At 39.0% G+C, this 24,074-nt stretch overlaps 1 protein-coding gene across 14 annotated transcripts in view; it reads right to left on the bottom strand.

Annotated features, from left to right (window-relative positions):
* The window catches only part of LCLAT1 (lysocardiolipin acyltransferase 1), a 187,003-nt gene that overhangs the window by 41,243 nt on the left and 121,686 nt on the right, over positions 1-24,074 (bottom strand). Inside the window, exons 6-7 of one of the 14 annotated variants that reach the window (XM_036262197.1) lie at positions 20,398-20,574; positions 12,974-13,107 (exon numbers count right to left, since the gene is read on the bottom strand). The exons of 11 other annotated variants lie outside the window; for them this stretch is intronic. In XM_036262197.1, the coding sequence (XP_036118090.1) occupies positions 13,082-13,107; positions 20,398-20,574 (203 nt within the window). In that variant the 3' untranslated portion in view covers positions 12,974-13,081. Of the gene's footprint in view, positions 1-12,973; positions 13,108-20,397; positions 20,575-24,074 lie in introns of those variants that run through there. 2 more of the 14 variants (XM_036262201.1, XM_036262198.1) reach the window with 2 other exon arrangements.

Below are 24,074 nucleotides of genomic sequence, written 5' to 3'. Positions count from 1 at the left end.
AAAATGGCAATGAATACATATCTATCGACAATGGAATCTACAAACAAAATGAACAGGTAGAACAGAAACATTCTCATAGATACAGAGAACATTTTGTTGGTTGCCAGATGGGAGGGGGGTTGGGGGAATGGGTGAAAAAGGTGAGGGGATTAAGAAGTACAAATTCATTGCTAGACTGACAAACCTCAAAGGGAAAGGGGTTGGGGGGGGGGGGGTGGGAAGAAATAAACCAAAGAACTTATATGCATAACCAATGGACACAGACAATAGTGTGGGAAAAGGCGGGAGGGGGGCGGGAGTGGGGAGGAGGGGGTCAACGGGGGGAAAAATGAGGAACATCTGTAATACATTCTACATTCAACAATAAAGATTTTTAAAAAATTAAAATAAAATAAAGGTTATTAAAAAAAAAAAAAAGAAAACCAGGAAGAGTGAAAGACAGGGAATGGGAAACCACACAAGCAGGAAAAAGGTGAGGAGGGCTGCTGTACACCAGTAATAATGTATTATAGAGCAGCAGCTAGAAAGAAAATAGATAAATGATGAAATAAATTCAGTGGTAAGAAATGGGTGTATAACAGACAACAAAATGAAAACTGATTCTCTTTTAAGTTTCAGAGAATAGAAGATACATAATAAACCTCTTTTTCATAAAAAGACTATAATTAAAACTAATATTCAAAGAACATAAAAGAGAAGAAAAAAAGGTCAAAGATAAAGCAATAATATCTACAGGCAATTATTTCTGAAAAGTAGCATGATCAAGGTGATACCTTTAGGTTCATGATTTATGGGGGAAATATATATATATATATATAATGCTTATTTTATGCTTGATTAGAATATTTATGAGAATTACTTAACAAGATTCAAATATAGCATAAACTTTGTAGAGACACCTTAAAAAATATCCAATACAATTTGCTTCATTTTTTTTTCCCCTGGAGAATTAATAATTATGTACTGTTTCATTTCAATTAAAATGACATTCCTGAGACAAGAGTAGAAATAAGAAGGGAGATTACAATTTTATACATGCGCTGAGAAATGAGAGACCTTCCCACAAACTGGTTAATCCACAGAAGTAACTGGCTGCTTGGGTGTAAACACTTGGGAACTCTGATTCTGAAAATGTATATACACCTACACATGTGCGCACACACACACGATTAAAGAAATTTTAGTAGAGAGACTAAAACAGCAATACAACTTGATGCAATTAAGAAAGATAAGTCAAAATGGGAATTCATAAGAGATCTAATGGGGGATTATTATCTAACAGATACATGATCAAGAAGAATGAAATGTTTAGGGTAGAATGTAGATGGTGAGTGAGGATGTTCATTGTAAACTTTGAATTTTGCTGTATGTTTAAAATTTTTCATAATAAAATGTTGGGTAAAAACTAGGTGAACTGGCAGGACTATCTGAATACAGAGAAAAACATGTATCTGTCATGAACATATTTATGAAACATTTAGGTTTTTTTCCCTTAATTTTTATTAAAATAACATATATATATAGATAGATAGATAGATTAAAAAGTCATATGGTATAATAAAGCACATAATAAAAACTAGCAGTCACCTACTATATCCCCAAGTTTTTAGGTCCTAAGAACATGAGTAAAATAAGTAAAACTTTATTAAAATATAAAACCTATCACATTTCTTGTGTTTTTTTGTTTTTTTGTTTTTTGAAAATGAGTGTAGGGGGAAACAAAACCAATTGGAGAGTTGTAGAATGACAAAATTTAGAATTAGAATATTTCATGTTCTGATAAAGCACAAAATTGTCTTCTAAAATGATGTCACGCCCTGGCCAGTTTGGCTCAGCGGTTAGAGTGTTGGCCCACGGACCAGAGAGTCCTGGGTTCGGTTCCCACTAAGGACACGTACCTCGGTTGTAGTTTGTCCCCAGCCTGGTTGGGGTTGTGTGGGTGGCACCAGCTGATGTGTCTCTCTCACGTCAATGTTTCTCCCTTTCTCCCTCCTGCTCTATCTGAAGATAAATGCAAAAAATATGTCCTCAGGTGAGAATAAAAAATTAAAAAATAAAATTAAATGATGTCACAAAACGGAGAAACATCTGCAACAAAAATAAATTACTTAAAAAAATTTATAAAAGAAAAACACACACAAAAAAACTTTATCTGCATGGCTAAATAACATATTGTAAAGCAATATATAACATATCTTGTTAAAATAATATGATTAATTATATACCTAAATATTAAATACTAAATTTGTTACATTTGCAATATTTAAAAATTATATAATAAATGTGTTTTATTTTTAAAAAAACAACAACTGATGCCACAGAAGTGTCTTCTGCACATAGTGGAGTGGGAGTGAAGAACTCACAGTGGAATCAGGGAGCCTAGTGTGGCAGGGGTTTCTCAATGGTGCCGGAGCCTTGGGCAAAGGAAAGAGGAGAAAGCTCAGCTGATTAAGAAGCCAAAACAACTGAACTACTGAGACCTGAAAATGTGTATCATTGTCCAACCCACCGACTAAAAGCCCAACCTGAGTGACATACTACGTGAGGGGACTGGACTATATTTCCTTGAAATTTGTTTCAGGCAAAATTTTCTATTCTCCAACTAGATAGATGCTTGGATCAATCCCGGGTAAAATATAAGGGCAATATGCCATTTTGTCAGAATTTAAAAATTGTTCCATAATGGAGTTTGCAGACATACTAAGATTTAAGTAGTATGATCAAATTCTTTTTTTTTTTTTTTTATCCTCACCCGAGGACATTTTTCCATTTTTTGTACAGATAGAGTGGGAGGGAGAGAGGAAGGGAGAGAGAGAGAAACATCGACAGTGAAGGGACACATCGAGTGGCTGCCACCCGCACGACCAACCAGGGCCGGGGACAAACTGCAACCGAGGTACGTGCCCTTAGCGGGAACCGAACCCGGGTCTCTCCGGACCGCAGGCCGACGCTCTAACCGCTGAGCCAAACCGGCCAAGGCAGATCAAATTCTTGATTAGCTAGCCAGGGACACTCTTTTTTAAAAAGTCATGTTAAATTCTAATCAATTTGTTCCACCAATAATTAAAATAAAAAATTCACCAAAAACAGGAAAAATATTTTATCTTTCAGTTTTTTTTTAAATTTATTTTATTGTTGAGAGTATTACAGATGTCTCCCATATGCCCGCCCCCTTTATCCACCTCCACCCATCTCCCATCCCCCCCAGGTCTTCACCTGTCTGTTGTCTGTGTCTGTTCTCTGATTAATCTCTTCCTACCCTCCCCCACCTGCCCTCTGAGACCTGTCCATCTGTTCCATGCTTCCATGTCTGTGTTTCTATTTTGTTTCTTGAATGTGACTTTCTTTGGAAAGACAAAATATAATCTAATATTTTATTGAAGTTTTAGTATAATATTCTCTTAATAGTTTTGGTACTCCCCTAATAAAGTTTAAGACTTACTCATTTCATTTTGCCTTAGATAATTTACACAATTGGAAATAGCATTAGATTTCTTGGCTGCACACTTACATAAACTGAAAGAGTTAAAGATAGAAAGGTGAAGAGGCAATGGGTAAGCAGGCCGACTGATATGAAGTTAAATAACATGAATGTCCAGGAGATACAAAATAGATGGTAGCTCTATTACTTTTTTTTATCTACTCCACCTTGGTCACACAAAACCTCATTTTTAGTATAAATGTAAAATATACCTTAGTTTTCAAATAACAAATATAGTTGACCAGGAAAAACGTCTTAGAGACATGGAACATGACCCTATAATATTTAATTTTGTTATATGGAATCACAGAAAGGTACTCTGGCTGGTGTGGCTCAGTTAGTTGAGCATCACCCTGTGCACCAAGAGGCACCAGTTCAATTTCCAGTCAGTACACATGCCAGGGTTGCTGGCTCCATCCCCAGTGAGGGAGTATGCAGGAGGCAGCTAGTTGATATTTCTCTCTCTCTCTCCAAAAAAACAAAACAAACAGAACAAAAAACATTATTTAAAAAAAGAATCAGAAAGATCAAATTAGGCAACATTAAAATAAAAATGAGTGTCAGTAGTAAAAGTAATTCTCTTTCCTTAAGGAGTTTAAACTTAACACTTATAAAATTAACCACCAGTGAATGCTTTATCATAAATATTGAATACTAAATACTGGTTTTGAATGGATATATGGAATCTGTGATCCATATGCCACAATATAATGATACAGTGGATTTGGCTGTAAATTAAGAAAGTCCTTCAACTAAGCCTTTACTCGATAGCCATTCATCACTAAGGGTAGGGAGTTCAGGAGCTCTTTAATTTAGATTAACTGGAAAGAAGAGAAAGTACTTTCCACAGAAGATTTCTTCAAGAAAGGCATTTTGTTGCTTCAAGTATATTTTGTTAAAGTATCAGGCTGACAAATAATAGTTCTTATTGGATGTACTTTAGTAAAGATGATTTTTAAAAATTTTCTTATTTATTTTTAGAGAGAGAGAAAGGGAGAGGGAGAGATAGAACACTGATGAGAGAGAACATCAATTGGCCGCCTCCTGCAGGCCCCCTACTGGGGGTTTGGCCCACAACCTGGGCATGTGCCTTGACCAGGAATAGAACCAGCAACCTCTTGGTAAATGGGTCTATGCTCAACCACTGAGCCACATGGCTGGGCTAAAGATAATTTTTTAATTATCATTTGTAATTAATCAAGTAACTGAATACATTTAAATAGATGCTATTAAAATATATGAAATGAATTAACCCTCCAGAAGTTTTATTCACACTTCTCTGCTTGGCAAGCCCCTTCTTCATGTGAGAAATAATGATATATTTCAGTCCTGTTCAATAAACAATATAGTCCATTCTGAATTGAGAAAGTCACTTTAATAGGGCTTCATTATACATCAATATAACCATTAAGATAGGAAAAAAATATGTTTTCTTATCAAATTATTTGCTATTCCTTTCTATTAATGAGTTTTGGTTCATTTCTTTGATGTTCTGTTGCTTCTTTTCAAGAGGTGCATGTTAGAATATGGGGAAAGGATTGGAGAGGGAAGAAGAGTAGACAGTACACATTCATCCACATTAAGTGCTTAGTGGGTACTAAGCCCTGTGTTAGCAGCTAGGATCACAGAGATGAATAACTCTCATGACATTAACAGTCTGGTAGAAGAGAGAGGCATGTAAATAATTTACTATGCTATATTGATGTAAGAATGTAGAAGATACAGAGACAGTCAAAGGAAGGAAGGAATAATTATGATGAAAGGGGTGAGGAAGAGAAATTTTATACAAAGAGCAATAGCCATGCCCAGTTTTCAAGGTATATAGGTATTCATATCTATGCTAAATGGGGTATTTAAGGCGGGGGGAGGGGGGGGAAGGAGAGGGAGGGAAGGAATGGTGTAATGTGTTATTAATTATTCACATGTTTGTTTCCCTTAGTTACCTGTAAGCTTTAGGCTATTAAGAAAGACAGGTTTCTGTTTTATTCACTATTGTAGTTTCAGGGCCTGGTTATAGCTGGTGCTCAATAAAACTTTTGTTGAATTGATTTATTATTCTACCAGTTACCCTAACATTCCAAATATAACACCCAAGTATAAAACACCTGCTTTTTCATGTTTGTAGAAGATAACCTACATTTTAAAATAAAACAAATTTACTTAATGCAATAAAAATAGTTCCAAAAGGACTTTCATTTAATGATCTTAAAGAATGAAACATAAATATTCCACTTAAGCTCAGTGCTAAACTCAAGCTCAGCAGCTGATATCAGTACTTGAAGAGATAATTAGTAATAATGAAGATGATGTAGTTATGGAACACTAAGTGTGGTCCAGGTATTGAGCTAAGGCCTTTACACAGATGATGTCATTTGTTCCTGACGACAATCCCATGAGGCAGTTACCCTCAATTTACAGATGTGATGGGGATAGTTTAGCAAGATCACCACACTCTAGTTTGGAAGGTAACATTTTTTCTTCTAGATGTGTAATATATACATTCAGTTATAGAAACTGTTTTTACAATGCCCTAAACTGTGAAAGTAGTACTCTTCTATCTGCTGACTGATGAATGCAAAGCAAACTACATGTCAGCTTTCCAATTTTACCTCTAAGTTGAAGGACTAAAAAGAAGGGAAAATTTTACACATTAAACTTGTAACATTGCAGCATTGATGTTACAAAGCATATAGTGAATTTCATTTGTGATATCTAGACAAGTAATGGATGGCATATTAATTAGCTTTGGCCAGGCCTATCCTTGATGGTTTATTAGTACTTACTGTTTTTTCTTATTTTAATGATATCTGGACCCCTTGAATCTTGTTTTATTTGTGTAAAAAATAAATTGACCTTGCTCTTGGGTATCTAAGTTTTCTCTGTATATTTAATATATTTCCATGTTGCTTTTTGCTGTTATATAATTAGTTCCTGAAACTCTGAGTTTCAAATAGTAAAACATAAGATGATTTGTTTTAATGTCATTTCCTTTCCAAAATAAATTTGTAATTTGCCTATTAATTTCCCTCTGTGTATGAGGCATGCCTCATCACTCCCACAGTATGTATTAGGCCCACCTTCACATAGGGTGGATAATAAATAGGTTTATGGTCTCTTGGTAGGGCAAATCAAATCTCTTATTCTTTCTAATGCATTCATTTCTTTTAAGAAATCAAGTGATTTCCTTGCCACCTATAAATTTAGCTTTAACTATCTTTTTTTCTATCTGAGAAGCAATCTCTCTAGTATTGTAAGGTCAATGATGGAGGTTTAAAGTAAAGAGTTGACAAAAATTATTTTTAAGTGATTTTTTTCCTAATCCTCACCCGAGGATACCTTTCCATTTATCTTCAGATAGAGTGGGAGAGAGGGATGGAGGGAGAGAGAGGAAGAAAGACATCTATGCGAGAGACACAGTGACTGGTTGCCTCCCACATGATCCCACTGAGGGCCAGGGACCAAACCACAATCAAGGTATGCACCCTTCACTGGAATTGAACCTGTGACTCTTTGGTCCATGGGCCAACACTCCAACCACTGAGCCAAACTGGCAAGGGCTTAAGTGATGTTTTAAGCCACATCTTCTTCACCCATAAATGTTCTAGAATCACTAGGAGTGTTTGGATGAAGGCCCTTCCTATACAGAGGAATCCAGAACTCTATGGACACAGCAGGCTCCAAACATCTTCTTTAGATACAAAGAGAATGATTACGTAAGTGAAATCAAATGCAGCAGGAGGGTGGCACTGAAGGCACATGCCCTTGAACTCTTCTTGCTCATGAGGAAACATAATTATCACCTATTTCAAAACCAACACTTCAATAAAATAAAATTGAAAATGTCATACAGAAGGCAGAACACTTAGTCTGAATCACCTCTTGGATGCTGGTTTTTATTACAAGGGACCCTTTTCAAATGCTGGAGGAACAGCAAAAAAGAACCCTGGCCCTTTACTAAGTATTTGTCAGGCAACAAAAGGGACACAAAAATGTTTAAGAGCAACAGCAGACCCAAGGCCAAAGGGCACTACAAAATTCCTGGGTAAAAGTTCATCCTTCATCGTTGGAGACTATAATATGCTCTGAATAACAAAGATAAATTAGCTTTTATTTATAGTTGTAGCTATGCTTTTTCTTCTTAACATGGCACCCCTCGGTTATTCTCCAGGCTTAGGATAAATACATATTTCAGTTATCACCCTTTCCTCAATTCATCCAATTAAAAATAAATTAAAACCAGGTCAGCATCCAGCTATGTTGCAGAGTACTCTAACACTATATCCTAAAGGAATTACTATAATTGGGTTGCACACACCGATTATAAACCCCAGAGTGATGACAACATTTTGTTCTCAATAAAACTAAATGTGGAACAATTATTTCAATTGGATTACATAATATTTTAGGACTGTTCTGAAGCTCACTGTCATGAAAGAGCTATGGCAGTAGAAAGTCCCAAGTGAACCTGAGATTTAATATCTGATGAACTGGAAAGCAGGCCAATTTGCTAAAGGATCCAAATGCCAAATAACCAATTTTCAGAATTTACAAAATGTACCGTTTACCAAAATCTTGTTTAACTGTCAAGTTTGTAGCAATTCGTATTAGAAAAGAAAGATTTTTGTAACAACTTTTGAAGACTTCTGCAGTTCTATTTGACTGGCTGGCTTTCCTTGGGTGTTTTATTAATTTGCTACAGCTGAACCAAACTGAAGTGGGCAGAGCGACTGGGAGGGAGGGTGAGTCTGAAGCCTGGGAACCCGCGATCTGCGATAACGTTCCTCTGCCTGCCCCGCCCTCCACGCGCATGAATGCTATCTATGGCGGTGCCAAGAGGCCTCTGAGGATGATGTCTGGGGCCCAGACACAGGAGCAGAAATTGGTAAGAAGGGCAGAGAGGAGGGCAAGGTGTTTTTTTCCCAAGGGGTGGGCCTGAATCCCGGGGAGGGAGAAGATTCTAATCAAAAGCTGAAGGAACTCTTTCCAGAAGGGACTTCCATCAGGACAGAGGAAGTACAGGGCCACCTAGCCCTTGGAGGGGTGGCAGCTACGGGAGCACATGAAGCCACGCCCTGTGCAGTGAAGCAGTGTCTCCTGGCCTGTGCCAGCCATGAGATGATCTGGTCAAGGTGGCTTCCCTGCACGGATTCCGGAGCAGACTTGTACCAGGTCTGAACCAATGAGACAGAAACACTGGAAATGATTGGTGGATACTTAGAGAGAGATGCTGAAGTTCCGCAGCCAGGCGGAGGGGGCTACAAGACAGGACTTTTTTGGTATTGATATGACCTCATCTGCATCTTTAGGCTAGGAAGACTCGGGAACATTTGGAATGACTACAACTTAAACACCAACCAGTTATCTGTTAAACATTGCTATTGGGTAAAATCAAACCGCTCCACTTCTTATTAATCTAAAAGGAGAGCTGTTTGGGAAAAGCATGTTTATCATAAACAACTAAGTTCTTCATAGAACAGTTACTGGTAGGAAAGGGAGGAAACTATAAACTATTTAAATTTTGCTTAACTTTTATACCATTTAGTTTCCATTTTCTCTTGTATTATTAGTCATCCTACTCTTTTTGAAAAATGGGATAATAAGCCTATTTTTATAGATATAAAAACCTTATATTACAAGAGAATTTTTCAGACTTCAGAACTTCAAAAGATAACTTGATACATCAAAGTCTGTATCTTCAGATCTTAGAATTTTAAATTCGGTATAGCCAGTTTCTATTTAAAGTTTCCCTAGTGTGTTTTCTTTCTATTTCTGAGAAATTTTATAATAACAAATAGTTACTAAAAATAATCTCTTTGAAATTACAGTAACCGCATGAGAAAGATTTTGCATTCTGTAGACTCAACATTATTTTTTTAAAGCACCACCATGTTGAAATAGCCACAAATTACCTCAACGTTTTATAAACAAAGAAAACTGAAGTTCCTGAAATCTCAGACCATCAAATCTTAGAACTAAAGAGATCTCAGAAGTCTTTCAGTTCTACCTCATTTATTCTCTTTGCAATTTTCCCTAAATTCCCCTCAAGGCAGGGGATGTTTCTAGAGAAAGGGACTGTCCATCAGGGTCAAGTGATAGTAACAGGGCAAGAAGGGACAAGATAGATCTGGGTTGTTTTCATTTTTTTTTTAGTCTGCACTCGCAGATATTTTTCCATTGTTTTTTAGATAAAGTGGGAGGGAAGGAAGGAGGAAAGGAGGGAGAGAGAGAGAGAGAGACAGACAGACAGACAGACAGAATGGATGAGAGACACACACTGAATGGTTGCCTCCTAAACGACCCCCACCAGGAATGTTCCCCTGACCCGGAATTGAACCCACGACCCCTCCGTCTGCAGGCCAATGCTCTAACTGCTGGGTCAAACTGGCCAGGGCTAGATCTGGGTTTTATAAGCAGGCAGTCACTTGAAAGACTGTTTAGGTTCCATGGATTACAGGGGTGGAAGACTGACTACAAAGGGCTGAGAAGTTATTAGGGGATAAGGATGTTGTGACAGAGTCCACAGCTCCTCTGAGGAGCCTGTGTCTGTGGGAAGGAAGAGGTAGAGGAAAGATGGAATAGGGGTGGAGATCAAAGAAAAAGTGCCCTTTCCGTGTAGTTGTACAGCTTTTTGTCCTTTCTTTTTAAAGACTGAAGATAGCTTAGCTGGTGTGGCTCAGGGGTTGAGGGTCGACCCATGCACCAAGAGGTTGTCGGTTTGATTCCCGGTCAGGGCACATGCCCAGGTTGTGGGCCCGATCCCCAGTGGGGGCATGCAGGAGGCAGCCAATCGATGTTCTCTCTCATCAATGTTTCTATCTCTCTCCCTCTCCCTTACTCTCTCTCTAAAAATTCAATAAAGAAAAAAATAAAAAAAATAAACACTGAAGATATCTGAATGACAGTAAGTGCTGAAGACAAGTAACCATTAGTGAGTTGGAGCTTAACGATATGGTAAAAAAACAAGGAGTGCACCAAGTTTACAGTGAGGTTTCCTGAGGGGGCAGGAGGGTCTAGAATTCAGTGTGGAGGTGGGAGAAAAAGGACATTTTAGACAGGAGGAGGATCTCTTTCATTAGAACAGGAAGAAAGAATGAATGCAGACTCAGGTAATCTGAAGGCTTCAAGAAAGAGGAGGAGGTTCTAGTTTGATGGCGTCTGATTGCTTCGTGAAAGAAACAGGTGGTGGAGGGCTGAAGTGCTGAGGATGGGAGGGGAGGCTGGAAATTATAGTCAACATTGAGGGTCCCTTTGAGATCAGCAACTACACTGGATTGGAAAGTGCATCACTGCCCCCCGCCCCCTCCATGCATGTCCATCAGAACCTCAGAATGTGATCTTATTAGGAAATCGGGTCTTTGCAGATGTAATTAGTTAAGTTACGATGAGGCTGTACTAGATTAGGGCAGGCCCTAACTGCAGTATGAGTGGTATCCTTACAAGAAGAGGAGAGAGCCCTGGCTGGTTTGGCTCAACGATAAGAGCGTCGGTCTGAGGACCCAAGGGTCACGGGTTCAAGTCACAGTCAAGGGCACACACCTGGGTTGCAGGCTCAATCCCTGGCTCTGGTCAGGGTCATTCGGGGGGCAACCAATTGATGTATCTCTCTCACATCAATGTTTCTCTCTCCCTCTCTAAAAATCAATGAAAAAATATTCTCAGTAAGGATTAACACAAAAAAGAAAAGAAAAGAGGAGATACACAGGGAAGAGGCCATGTGCAGATGCAGGCACAGAGACTGGAGTTATGTTACCTCAAGCCAAAGAACGTCAAGGATTGCTGGCAAGCGCTAGAAGCTAGAAGAGTCAGGGAAGGATTCTTCCCTCCAGACTTCAGAGGCAGTGTGGCTACTGACACACTGACTTCAGGCCTGTAAATTCCAGACTGTGAAAGAGTAAGCCTCTATTGTTTTATGCCACCCCAGCTTGTGGTGATTTGTCATAGCAGCCCTGTATAACTAATACAGGAACCAAGAATTGATTTTGGCAGTGATCTGCCCGGTTTGGGGAATTTTCTCCAGCACAGCTCAAAGCCAGTGTGAGTGTAGACAAAGCAACAGCGGGCAAGACCCAGGACTTCTACTAGGTGTGGGCAATAGGGCTAAGGTGTTGAGGATACTGACAAGAGTGTGGTTTTAAAGGATGGGCCACTGTCCTGGCTGGTGTGGCTCAGTTGGAGTGACACTAGAGCATCATCCTGTGCACCAAAAGGTTGCCAGTTCAACTCTTGGCCAAAGCACATTTCTAGGTTGCAGGTTCAATCCCCATTGGAGGCACTTATGAGAAGCATTTGATCGATGTTTCTCCCTCTCCCCCTTCCCTCTCTCGAAAATCAGTAAAAACCATATCCTCGGGTGAGGATTAAAAATAAAGGATGGCCACGGAGTATAACTGGGTTGGGAGAAAAAGGGATGGCAGGAGAATGATTATGAACGGAGAAAAAAAATAAAGGCAAGAAGGGAAAAGAGATCTTATTGAAAGTAAAGAATAGCAACGAGGGGAATAACTTACTGACAGTGTAATAAAACAGACTGTGGTCAGAGAATGAGATGTTTAAATTTAACAAGTAGATCAGTTCCAGAAGACAAAATTCAAAGTACAAAGTTGTGTGGGTAACGGGGAGATCAAGGAACTGGGCTAAATGTGTCATCGTGTAGATGCTGAAATTACCTAAGAGGATGGCTAGACCAGGGTAGAATGGAAGGCTGAGTCAAGGGCTGTTTCCTCTCTCCAGTGAAATGAGGGCAGAGGCAGAGGATGGAGACAAGGGTTGGTCGATATCTGAAAAGTTGCAGTTACTAGATGCAAAATACTCAAAGATTTCAGGATTTTTTGTTTTCCAACTTCAAACTGCATAACTTAGAGTTGAATTAAGAAGATCAAGAGGTAATATGATGTAACAATAAACAACTTTCACTTAAGGCATCAGGGAAGAAGCATGAGATCAGGAAATGGTCATGTTTTATTATTATCCTCACTCGAGGACATTTTTTCATTTTTTGTTCAGATAGAGTGTGGGAGGGAGAGAGAGAGAGAGAAACATCGACGTGAAAGGGACACATCGAGTGGCTGCCACCCACACGACCCAACCAGGGCCGGGGACAAACTGCAACCGAGGTACGTGCCCTTAGCGGGAACCGAACCCGGGTCTCTCAGGACCGCAGGCCGACGCTCTAACCGCTGAGGCAAACCGGCCAGGGTGGGAAATGGTCATGTTTTAATAAAGGCAATAAGACAGATAAGATGGTCAACCCAGAGGTGGTTGTTTGAAAAATGACCCATCTCCTGATGATTGAGATTATTTCTTATTTTACCCCATATTTCCTCTACAGATATTGTGATATTACAAAGTCACTCTGATATCTAAAACTTTACCTTGATTCATGTCCTTTAAGGAAGTCTAGAGTTTTTGTAATACAGTGATGTTGGTTCATTATCAGGACAGCAACTGGTTCTTCATTTCCCAGCCCCCCAGTTCATGGTACCAAATTACCTTGTTGGAGAGATCACTGAGGCTTCACGCTGTGCTTGAGAAGCAAAGGAAACCAATGAAGTCAAAAGACCTTTATATTAGAGTCTAGAATAGAGCCAGTTCTAGTGAATTCTAATCATTACAGAGGTCTGATGACCCTAAAATAGAAGAAAGTCAGAATAATTATCATCATGGAAATATTTTTTTCCAACCAGCAACTATGACCAAATTCTGCTACTTGGAAAGGACAGTGTCCAATTACAGACAATAAAATAGAAAATTACACATAATCCAGACAACCTTCCATAATACTGTCAGAGTTTGTACAGCCATATGCTATATGTCGATCTCTATACAAAGCAGTGATCATCTTTAGCCTTCTTTAAGACTTTGGCATCTATACCTGCAAAATATATCTTTTTTTTTATCCTCATCCGAGGACATTTTTTGTTCAGATAGAGCAGGAGGGAGAGAGAGGAAGAAAGAGAGAGAGAGAGAAACATCGACATGAAAGGTACACATCGAGTGGCTGCCACTCGCTCGACCCAACCAGGGCCGGGGGCAAACTGCAACCAAGATGCATGCCCTTAGCGGGAACCGAAGCCAGGTCTCATCTGGACCGCAGGCTGGCGCTCTAACCACTAAGCCAAACCAGCCAGGGCTCAAAACATATCTTGAATATATTCATTAAAATCAAAATCACCAAGTCCTCTTGAGTACCATCCCACATACGAACTGGCTAGCCAGAACTAAGAACAACAAGAACAAGTGCAACGACAAAGCTATGTCTGCTTGTACACATTGAGTTGGAAAAGAAGCAAGAGCAGGGTAGCCAACAGGTTATTGTGTAGAAAACTGAGGTCACCCTGGCCGGTTTGGCTCAGCGGTTAGAACGTGGGCCTGCGGTCCTGAGAGACCCAGGTTCGGTTCCCGCTAAGGGCATGTACCTCGGTTGCAGTTTGTCCCCGGCCCTGGTTGGTTGTGCGGGTGGCAGCCACTCGATGTGTTCCTTTCCCATCGATGTTTCTCTCTCTCTCTCTCTGTTCCTCTCTCTCCCTCCCACTCTACCTGAACAAAAAATGGAAAAATGTCCTCGGGTGAGGATAAAAAAAAAAAAAGAAAACTGAGGTCTACGTATGCAACTACAACACAAACTGAGGTGTCTTAATAGAAGTACAGTGAAACTGCAATAAGAATTTAGGGAAAGGAGAAACTGTTTCTAGCTGACAGCATCAGGAAGCTTCATGAAGAAAACAGCTACAACTAGTAATTACCCTTTTTCTCTCATTTTCTTGCCTATTTCAAATATCCCTACATCTATGGTGTTTTGTTTGAAAAATCACTCAGGATTTTACCATTTGTTTTCCTACTGAGATTATTTTGCATATATACCAATACACAGGAATCTGAAAAAGGTAATGAGTGGAAATTAACAGCACAGGCAGAAATGCCACAGATATGATGCCATTTTGCTTGGCAAGACTCCTTTTCCTCTTTTCTATGCATTTCAGTGCATAGGACGTGATAATACACTGTCCTACTCTGGACAATTTCAGCAGACAAACCCAGAATTTAAGGATTTTGTGAACCCCCTTCCCCAAAGTGAGAGTATGTTTTAGTAATATCTTTCCAGAGACTACTGGGGTTGAAGAGGGATAACCTGGATATAAGTGGATGGGTCACTATCACGGAGACAAGGAAAATATTCAAGTATTTTCTCTCTTGGCCTTGGGTAGGGCAATGACAGTCAGAGGACAAGCTGCTATTGTGGTGGTGATGGAGAAGACAACCCTTGATCACACTTCAGTGAAACACATGATCTTGAAGTTTGCAGAAATGGAATTTATGACTGCTATCTGTATCTCTATGTCCAAAATGGTAAAAGAGGCATTTAGAAGCATCTGAAACTTCTGGGTTAGCTCCTCAAATGAATAATGCCAAATAAAGTTCTATTATGCAAATTAAGATATAAATACTGAGTTTTAACAATAGGCCATAATAATGTCCATTTAACACCCAATAAATAGCTAGTTATATCTGTTGGCTAATTTAGCTATATCCTAAATTTGTGTGGGCCAATACTTTAGATAAAAACACCAAAGAAGTAATTAGAATATAAATAAAGTGAACTGGTCAATAGGGCAGAAAAATGGTCAGTAGAATACAAATATCTAAATTATTAAAAATTCTGAAGTGATATAAAAGAACAGCAATCTTAAATTTATGGAAATGCAATGCAGTCCTAGACAATGGGAATCAAGGTTTCGTGAAGCAAAGCATTCTCAGGCATGCTCATCATATTTGCTAAGTCAAACACTGCCATTATCTGTAATCGCTGCCTCTTTGTTGTTTTCATCGTGAGTTTTCCTCTTCTAGCTAAACCTTGTAGGACCAGCAGCATAAGATGTTCATGTTGGTACTCAATGTTCCTTCAGCAGAGCACAATTAGTCACTAACTGAGAAACTAAAAAGGAATTTAAACAGGAAGTCTAATCTCTGGGTGTGTGATGCATTACTGACATTAGCACCTTTACCATTAGAAAAGCCACAGTAAAAGCTGCATAATAAAGAAAAGTTGGACACAATAGAGATTTTTGAGCCCTTCATGCCTAGGAGAATACAAATAATTCAAATACTAAAAACAACCTGAGCCACCAAGTTAGAGTAATCATCCATAAATACAATATATTCCCCTGCTGGTGTGAAAGGGAAGTCAAATATACACACAAAATAATATTCTGAAGTTGACACTTGTGGGTTATTCACCTGATAAAGAATTCAGACAAACTTTACTTTCCTATAGAGGTCTACTGCTCTCTTATACAATTTGGTGGTAGTGGATTTGCTTCATTCATTAATTTATTCATTCAGTATTTACTGAACAATATAATAGCACTGGCCTTGGCAGAGAGAGGAAACAGAAATACAGACACTGACAAATCCATGATTCCTGCCCAAAGGGAATCACAATCTAGGAAGGAAGATAAAATATATTTGCAAATTATGTGTTTCTTAAGAGAGTTTCAATTGCTGTAGAAGACTGGAGGGACTGATAGCACTTTCAGGTGAACAGATCAAGAAATAATGTCCCTGAGCTGGGCATGAAAGAACAGGCAGGTTTGATCAAAGGCAGAAGAAACAGTGCTGCAGGTGGTGAAAAGGAGTGAGGCCAGTGCAGGCAGCAGCATCACCACTGTGGGCGGAGCTTAAAGCTGTGGTAGGAAGGCAGGCAGAGCCTGAGGTCAGAGAGCTCAGCAATGCATTTGCTTGTTTTCATCAGCTTCCTTTTCTCATTTCCACAGCAACTATTCCAAGTCTCATTGATCAACCTGTCCTCTCCCCACCCCACCATTATCATCAGAGTATGTAACCTCTGATCTGACAGAGAGAATGGTCTTCCAATCAAATCATCCCTCATTTCTCACTACCTACTTCCCAAACCAAAGTACATATTCACGTTCAGCCTTGCCTTAGAAAATGAGGAATCCCCTTAACTTTGTTTTTATCCCCTCCTGATTTCTAGAAAATTTACTCCATCATTAATCCATTTCACTTTCAGCTTTTCCCTCTATTGAATTTGCTCAGCCTTTAAAAATACTCACCTCCCCTAGTTATCCCTGAGGTGGCTTCCTTCTACTGACCAACTCCCTCCTGTCCTTTATCACAAACTCCCTGCAGGAATCATCTACACTTTCTAGCTCTACTCACTCACATTCATCTTCCTCCACTCAAATCTGGCTTCTGGGAACCCATTCTCTGTAAGGGCAACAAATGCATCCCAGTCGCTGCACCTAGTGACTCTTCTATTTCAGATACATTGCTGATGTTTTAAGGAATAAATCCATAAAGTCCATGAGTATCTGACCTTGCAAACAAGAGATTAATTCATATCAAATCAAAATGTGAAAATATAAAAATATGACAATTTACAGCCATATACAGAAAAGGCAAGATTTTTCTTAAGGTCTCAAAGCCATTCGTAAAAACAGAAATAAGACATTTTTCCAAAGACTGTTTCCTAGGAAAAAGCTTCGTAATTAGGATGAATCATACTTTTTCCTACTATATGCCATTATACAGTCTGTAAATACCTCACTTGTGGATTGAGATGTAAAAAAACATGAGATGCAATTACTTTTACTGAGAATTCCTTTGACCTAAACATAATTAATGCAGAAATCTCAAAAGATGACTATTTTGGGATGACTATGAATGATGATAAAGCCAATAGATCTTATTTTATCTGAGAACAAAGTAGTAAACTGCTTAGGAAGATAATGAACTCTCTTACAATACTAAGAAGGGAACAATTTACTCACCAGTTCCAGAATATTTATAGAGTCATAAATACTATCTTCACAACTCCCACTATTTGATTCCCCCCCTTTTTTCTACTTTGTTAGAAGCAAAACTTGATTACAGCTATGACTACCTCTCTAACTGCAGGTCCTGCCACTTAAAAGATCAACTCTGGGCTCCAGTCAGGCCCATCTCCACTTGGATCTTCAACACTGACTGTATTCTCCCAATTTCTTTACCAAATCGAAGCCTACTATTCCTCAGGATCTAATTCAAGGTCCAGTTTCCTACATTCTCCTCCTTACTCTGCTGCTCACTACAACTGTTCTCTGCTATGAATTTGTACTTTGTTTCTGTGGTACTTGATCAATATGGGTGTAGACATGGGTTCATCATAAATTTTTATTTGGAAGCATGCCTTGATCACATAGTATTAACCATAAAACATATAATCTTTACCTAAGATTCAGATTATATACATTTGTAAAAAGACAGTTTCTTAAGAATATTTAAATATAAACATCTTTAATAAGCACAATTTTAATAATATGTACGACATACTTATTATATTCCTCTCTGACTAAATTCTGTTCATCTGTCAAGTCTAAAGAGAATTCAATGTTTTCTATCAAGTCTTTCTTAATTTCAGTTCTTACCAGTGTCCATCCCTGAAATGGTCCAACTTATAATTCTTTGACTTTACAATGGTGAGAAAGTAATATGCATAATAAATTACATAATATATTCAACACTTTATTATAAAATAGGCTTTGTGTTAGATAAGTTTACTCAACTATAGGCTAATCTAAGTGTTCTGAGCATGTTATGGCAGGCTATGCTAAGCTATTATGTTCAGTAGGTTAGGTGAAGTAAATTCATTTTCAACTTACAATGGGTTTATTAGGGCATAATCCAATCAACAGTCAAGGAGCCTCTGTTTTAAAATAGCCTTCATTATAACTGATTTAGTAACATAAGAGGTGGCTACAGTCTACCTGAATTACTAAAGCAACTAATATTGGAACCGACATATTAATGATGTTTATACTGATCAGAAAGGTTATTTATTAATCCTTTCTTTAACAGCCCTGGCCAGTCTGTCTTAGCGGTTAGCACGTCAGCCCATGAACCAGGGACTCTAGGGTTTGATTCTGGTCAAGGGCACATACCTCAGTTGCAGTTCAGTCCCTGGCCCTGGATGGGGTCATGCAGGAGGCAACCAATCAATATGTCTGTCTCACATGAATGTTTCTGTCTTTCTCTCCCACCCCCCACCACATTCTGTTTGAAGATAAACAGGAAAATATCCTTAGGTGAGGATTAAAAATAATGATAATAATAACAATAATAATAATGGCAATGGTAATTTCTTTAACCAACACTAAACTATTTGGAAACTTTGTTTGGGTTTACTGTTATGAAACTACTGTGGTTGTTAAAATTCTGTTCTAGATGAAAGTAAGTCTTATGACCCAGAAAAAAATGTTCAAAGTACAGCAGGTCCTTGAATAATGTCATTTTGTTTGTAGTTTTGTTATGACCATGATAAGAGGCTATTGGAACTTAACCCTTGTTTATACCCTTGTTTTTAGCCTATGGTAAAATTGGTTATGTATCATTCTGCCACAGTTCCAAGAACTCACTGCAACATTAAGTGAGGACGTCCTGTACTTTCCATGTACTCGCACCAACAGTACCAAGTTCCTGTTCTGAGTGGACGCATACCATGGCCAAGCGGTAGACCTTTTATAAGAATGACATCTAAGAGCAGTCTGAAAAAATCAAAAGCGTTTGTTGTCCAGATTTGAGGAATGTTGGTTAACCAAACTCAGCCAGAATGCTACCCAAGAGCAGTGCTAACTGTGCCTAGGCAAGGCAAACAAACACTTCCTCTCTGCTATAAGTTAGCTCACTAGCATTGCAAATCACCAAGAACTTGATGCAATGAGCAAAACATAGGAGGACCTTGACTTCTAAGGTCACTGCTAAGGTTCATGTCTGACTACAGCAGCTTTTCTTAGCTCGGATGCTAAAGCCCTATGCACACATGCTTTAGTCCCTGACTTTGGTACTGTGAGCCGTTTTCCTTATTTTATCTTCTGCTAAAGACCATTTGAAATCTAAGAGGAAACAGGAAAGATGTAAATCATAAATAAACTATGAATAGGGGATTTTTAAACTTTTGTAAAGTATTCTCAAAAGTTCTGTCAAAGTTTCTACATGGAACCCCAAACTACTTTCAGACTACATTTAAGCAACACAAAATTAATCCAAAGACTGGATAGTTTTGGCAGATAAAACCTATCCCTTCAAAGAAAACAGCTATTAACTTGCAGATACAGCAAACAATACACAAGACAATTTCTCATATTTAGCCTCTAAGTAATTGTGTAGCGCCCGCATGGTATCAAAGGCTGGTTGTTTAAAAGTCTAAAAATTCCCATCTTTTGTAGTCTTTTAAAATGTGTTATATTTAATAAAAGGGAATTACAGACAGATGTTTATTTCACAGCACCCAAGTATCTGTTAGAAAAGTATTTTAGTCACCACAAACAGACATATAACATGAACAACAGAAAATAAAAAAGACATAGAGAAGAGCACAAACATGATGCTTGTCGTCAGATTAAAGACAGTAATTATTTTCATGTAAAATATTAAGATTAAAGTAATCCAACACAGCCCTGGTCGGTTTGGCTCAGCGGTTAGACTTCAGAGCATCAGCCTGCGGACCAGAGTCCTAGGTTCAGTTCCCGCTAGGGCACGTACCTCGGTTGCAGTTTGTCCCCGCCCCAATTAGGGTTGTGTGGGTAGCAACCAGTCGATGTGTCTCTCTCACATCGATGTTTCTCCCCACCCCCCACACCCAGCCTCTCTCCCTCCTGCTCTGTCTGAAGATGAATGCAAAAATGTCCTCGGGTGAGGATAAAAAAAAAAAGAATCCAACACATTGTAGATTACTGTTAGTTTATTATATTCAAAAGAGACTCTAACTGGAAAAGGTACTTTATAAAACAAAGACTGGGAAATAAATGTAAGTTAGTGGTTATATTACTTTAATTTCTCTTTCAATTATCATTCCTTATAAAAAAGATGACTAAGCCACAAGGAAAAGTATTTGCATTGTTATAACTGTCACAAATACTCACACCGGCACGTTGTGTTTATGCACGCTTTACACGTGCTCTGACAGCTTCTCCGAGTCAGCCATCGCACCAAGGGGAAGAACAAGTGGGATCTGCTCCGCGTGGTCAGATGTAATACTTTCTGTGCAGGAAATGAAAGCCACTGAAGACATGTATGCTTTCCTCTCCGACATACCTTTGCTAGGAGAAAGCGGGTGACCGGGAAAATCACTAACACACCTTCAACAGCCTGTGCCTCATGTAGGAAAGAGCAGCCGGCTTACGGTAACTGGACTTAGGCTTGTTTTGCTCAGCCCAGACTCTATGATAGAGTGAGTTTGGGTGCTTTCAGCAATCAGATAATAAGTGTAGGGTGCCTATGTTATAAAAAACATAGAATAACATAATATATACATATAGTAATTTTATATTATTGTAATTTTATTATTTCACAATCTATAATAAAATGGAGAAAATGATTCATTTTTAGAAAGCTGTTCAGACAATTTTCAATAATAAGTAAATAATTTCTATATTTAGTTTCATATTCTTGTGGAAATTTTTTTTTTTCAATCCTCACCCAAGGATACTTTTTCAAATATCTTTAAATAGAGTGGGAGGGGAGGAAAAAGAGAGAGAGGAAGAAACATGGATATGAGAGAGTCACATCGACTGGCTGCTTCCCACATGACCCCAACCAGGGCCGGGGATGAACCGCAACTGAGGTACGTGCCCTTGCCCAGAATCGAACCCATGTCTCTTTGGTCCACAGGCCTATGCTCTAACCGCTGAGTCAAACTGGCCAGGGCCTTTTTTTAAAAATCAGAATATATGTTAAAATGTAAAGACAACCTTGAGTGGTTTGGCTTACTGGGTAGAGCATTAGCCCATGGACTGAAGAGTCTTGGGTTTGACTCCTGGTCAAAGGGACATACCTCAGTTGCAGGTTCAATTCCTGGCCCTAGTCAGGTCAGGCAGGAGGCAACCAATCAATGTGTCTCTCTAACATCGATGTTTCTCTCCATTTCTCTCTCCTTCCTTCCTTTCTGTTCTATCTGGAAAATCAATGGGAAAACATCATTGGGTGAGGAGTAAAAAAAAGTAAAGACACATGAACTTGGTTTACAGGTGCACACACAGACACACATGCAAGGTCAGTATTGTTTTAACTGTACCCTTGCAATACACAAAACAAATGTCAATTTATTAAAAAAAGAAAGAAAAAAGATAATGAGAAAAGGTCCCAGCAAATGGAAAAATATACAGAAAAGGTATTTTGAATAAGAAAAAAAAAATCTATAAGCCAAAGTAGAGAAGGTACAACCTTTATAAATAATGAAATGGACACATGCCCAGAATAAAGGAGAAACAAGGTAAAGCTTTTTTGGACAAACCCAAAAAAGAAATATAACCTATGCACAATGAAACTGTACATTAGAGAAGACCGAAAGGCAAGCATAAGTTTCTGTTGAGATGTATTTCTGGATTCAAGGATCTGCAGGGTTTGGATTCAGGCCAACACCTCAACTTCAGTGAGATTAAATTTTGATTTTCATGTGAACATGAAGCTAAAGTATATTGTTACACACATTTTGCATACACACTAAAAGTCTTATATTTTGCTTCAAAACAACATGGCAAGGACATAAGATTTGTGTGCAGCTGCCGTGCAGTCAGTGAAACTGACGGCAGAGCTACCGGCACCCTCTGCTGTCGTCTCTCTCACTTTTGTCCTCAGAGGGTAAACTGACAGAACGTTTTAGTGTACGTAACAATATGCTTTACAGTCCACAGGAAGTTATCACTCAAGGCAAGTCCACACATTTTACTTACAAAGCTTCTTCCACAATTCTGAGATTTTAAAATAAACATATTTTGTGTCAGTTATCAACATTTTTCAGCATGTTACTCAAGAAAATAATGTCAACATTATAACAGAACACCGGTATTTAAGCAGACAAGCTTTTCAAATAAAATACATGTATATAATTTTCACTCATCCATGAAAATGATTATCTTATAACCAAAGAAGAATGTATATTTTGGGAACTCTTTTATTAATGCTGCCACAGGACACACACTCATTGTCACGCAGGCCTGCCTTCTACACGCGCAGGCATTATTACAGAGCCTGATGTCAGAGAGTAGCAGAGAGCTCAGGACAGACCTCTCCACACTGAAGCCAGGGGTACAGAGCGGCACAGGCCGCAATGCCTGGCTCATTAGCACTACCTTGGAATCAGAAAATCACTGAGTACAAATACTAATAAACCAGGAAAACATTTAAGAACCACAATTTCATACTGATTTTTACATGGTCAAATGACAAGACCCTGTTCATTTCAGGTACAAATACCTTACTTCAATATGTCTCTTGTAACAGTATAATCTAAAACAACAAAACAAAACCAGCCTTTTATCCTTCAGTAGTTAAAAGAAGAGGAGACTGTCTTCAGATAGCATGTTTTATCAAGTGAGCACCTGTCTTATGTGGCCCTCTAGCACTGCCATACATCTGACCTAAGTTGCGATAAAGATGTCCAAGTGAGCCCTGGCTGGTTTGGCTCAGCGGTTAGAGCGTCGGCCTGCAGCCTGAGAGACCCGGGTTCGGTTTCCGCTGCGGGCGTGTACCTCGGTTGCAGTTTGTCCCCGGCCCTGGTCGGTTGTGCGGGTGGCGGCCACTCGATGTGTCCCTTTCACATCGATGTTTCTCTCTCTCTCTCTGTTCCTCTCCCCCCTCCCCCCACTCTACCTGAACAAAAAGTGGAAAAATGTCCTCGGGTGAGGATAAAAAAAAAAAAAAGATGTCCAAGTGAGTTAATTTCTGCCAAGTCTGATGTCTAGACTGAAGGTGACAGGAGGCATTACTAATCAAACTAATCAATGTGCATATAAGTGTGAGATGCTGAAAGTAGATCATTTACAAACATTTGTACAAACGTATACTGAGTACTGAGTAGTGTAATATTCATGATACTGTATTAGGGCCTCAGATATAAAAACAAACAAGACACAGTATCTACCCTAAAGGAGCTGAGTCCAAGGGAGAGACAGAAAAAATCCCTGATTATAAAAGAGTATGAAAAAAGTGACTAAGACAAATACAGAGAGTATAGTGAGTAAGAAGAGGGAACCCCAGTAACCTGGAGAGGCCAGGAGGTTGTTTTAAGTGGAAAAGGCAGAGAACTGTCTTGAAGGACCAACAGGAGCTCTATTCCACGTAGCTGGAATGATGAGAGGATGGGGAGTCACAACAAGAAACAAGACCAGAAAGGCCACACAGATAGGCACTGAGCTTTGGGCCATGGTCTGCGGCGTGTTAAGCATTGCAAAGGACACAAAAGGACATCAATCCCAACTGTTTTCTGAGAAACACACTGGCTAACCTTAGTCAGAGGTAAGGCAGCCTTCAATTCACGTGGGAAATCTCAGTGGGCTCTTCAACTTTCCCAAGAGAATCCCACTCCCACTTCCACTTACTAGTAAAGCCTCTGGCCCTGACTTAACTCATGATACAAAATATCTGTACAGCGGACACTTTAGGAAGACGACTCAACTCTCACCCAAATCTCAGTGAGTGAAATAACCATTTTTGGAGAATGGCTTGAAGGCCACGCAGTCTCTCCATTATCTTTAGAACTGAGATACTGTAGATCCACATGCAGCCCAATGTTTCAACCTCTTATGAGGCTACTTCTACT

This window comes from Molossus molossus, unplaced genomic scaffold (assembly GCF_014108415.1).
Source record: "Molossus molossus isolate mMolMol1 unplaced genomic scaffold, mMolMol1.p scaffold_m16_p_15, whole genome shotgun sequence".
Lineage (NCBI taxonomy): Eukaryota > Metazoa > Chordata > Mammalia > Chiroptera > Molossidae > Molossus > Molossus molossus.
The sequence above is the reverse complement of the archived record's forward strand: the minus strand, read 5'-3'. Positions and strand labels throughout refer to the sequence as shown.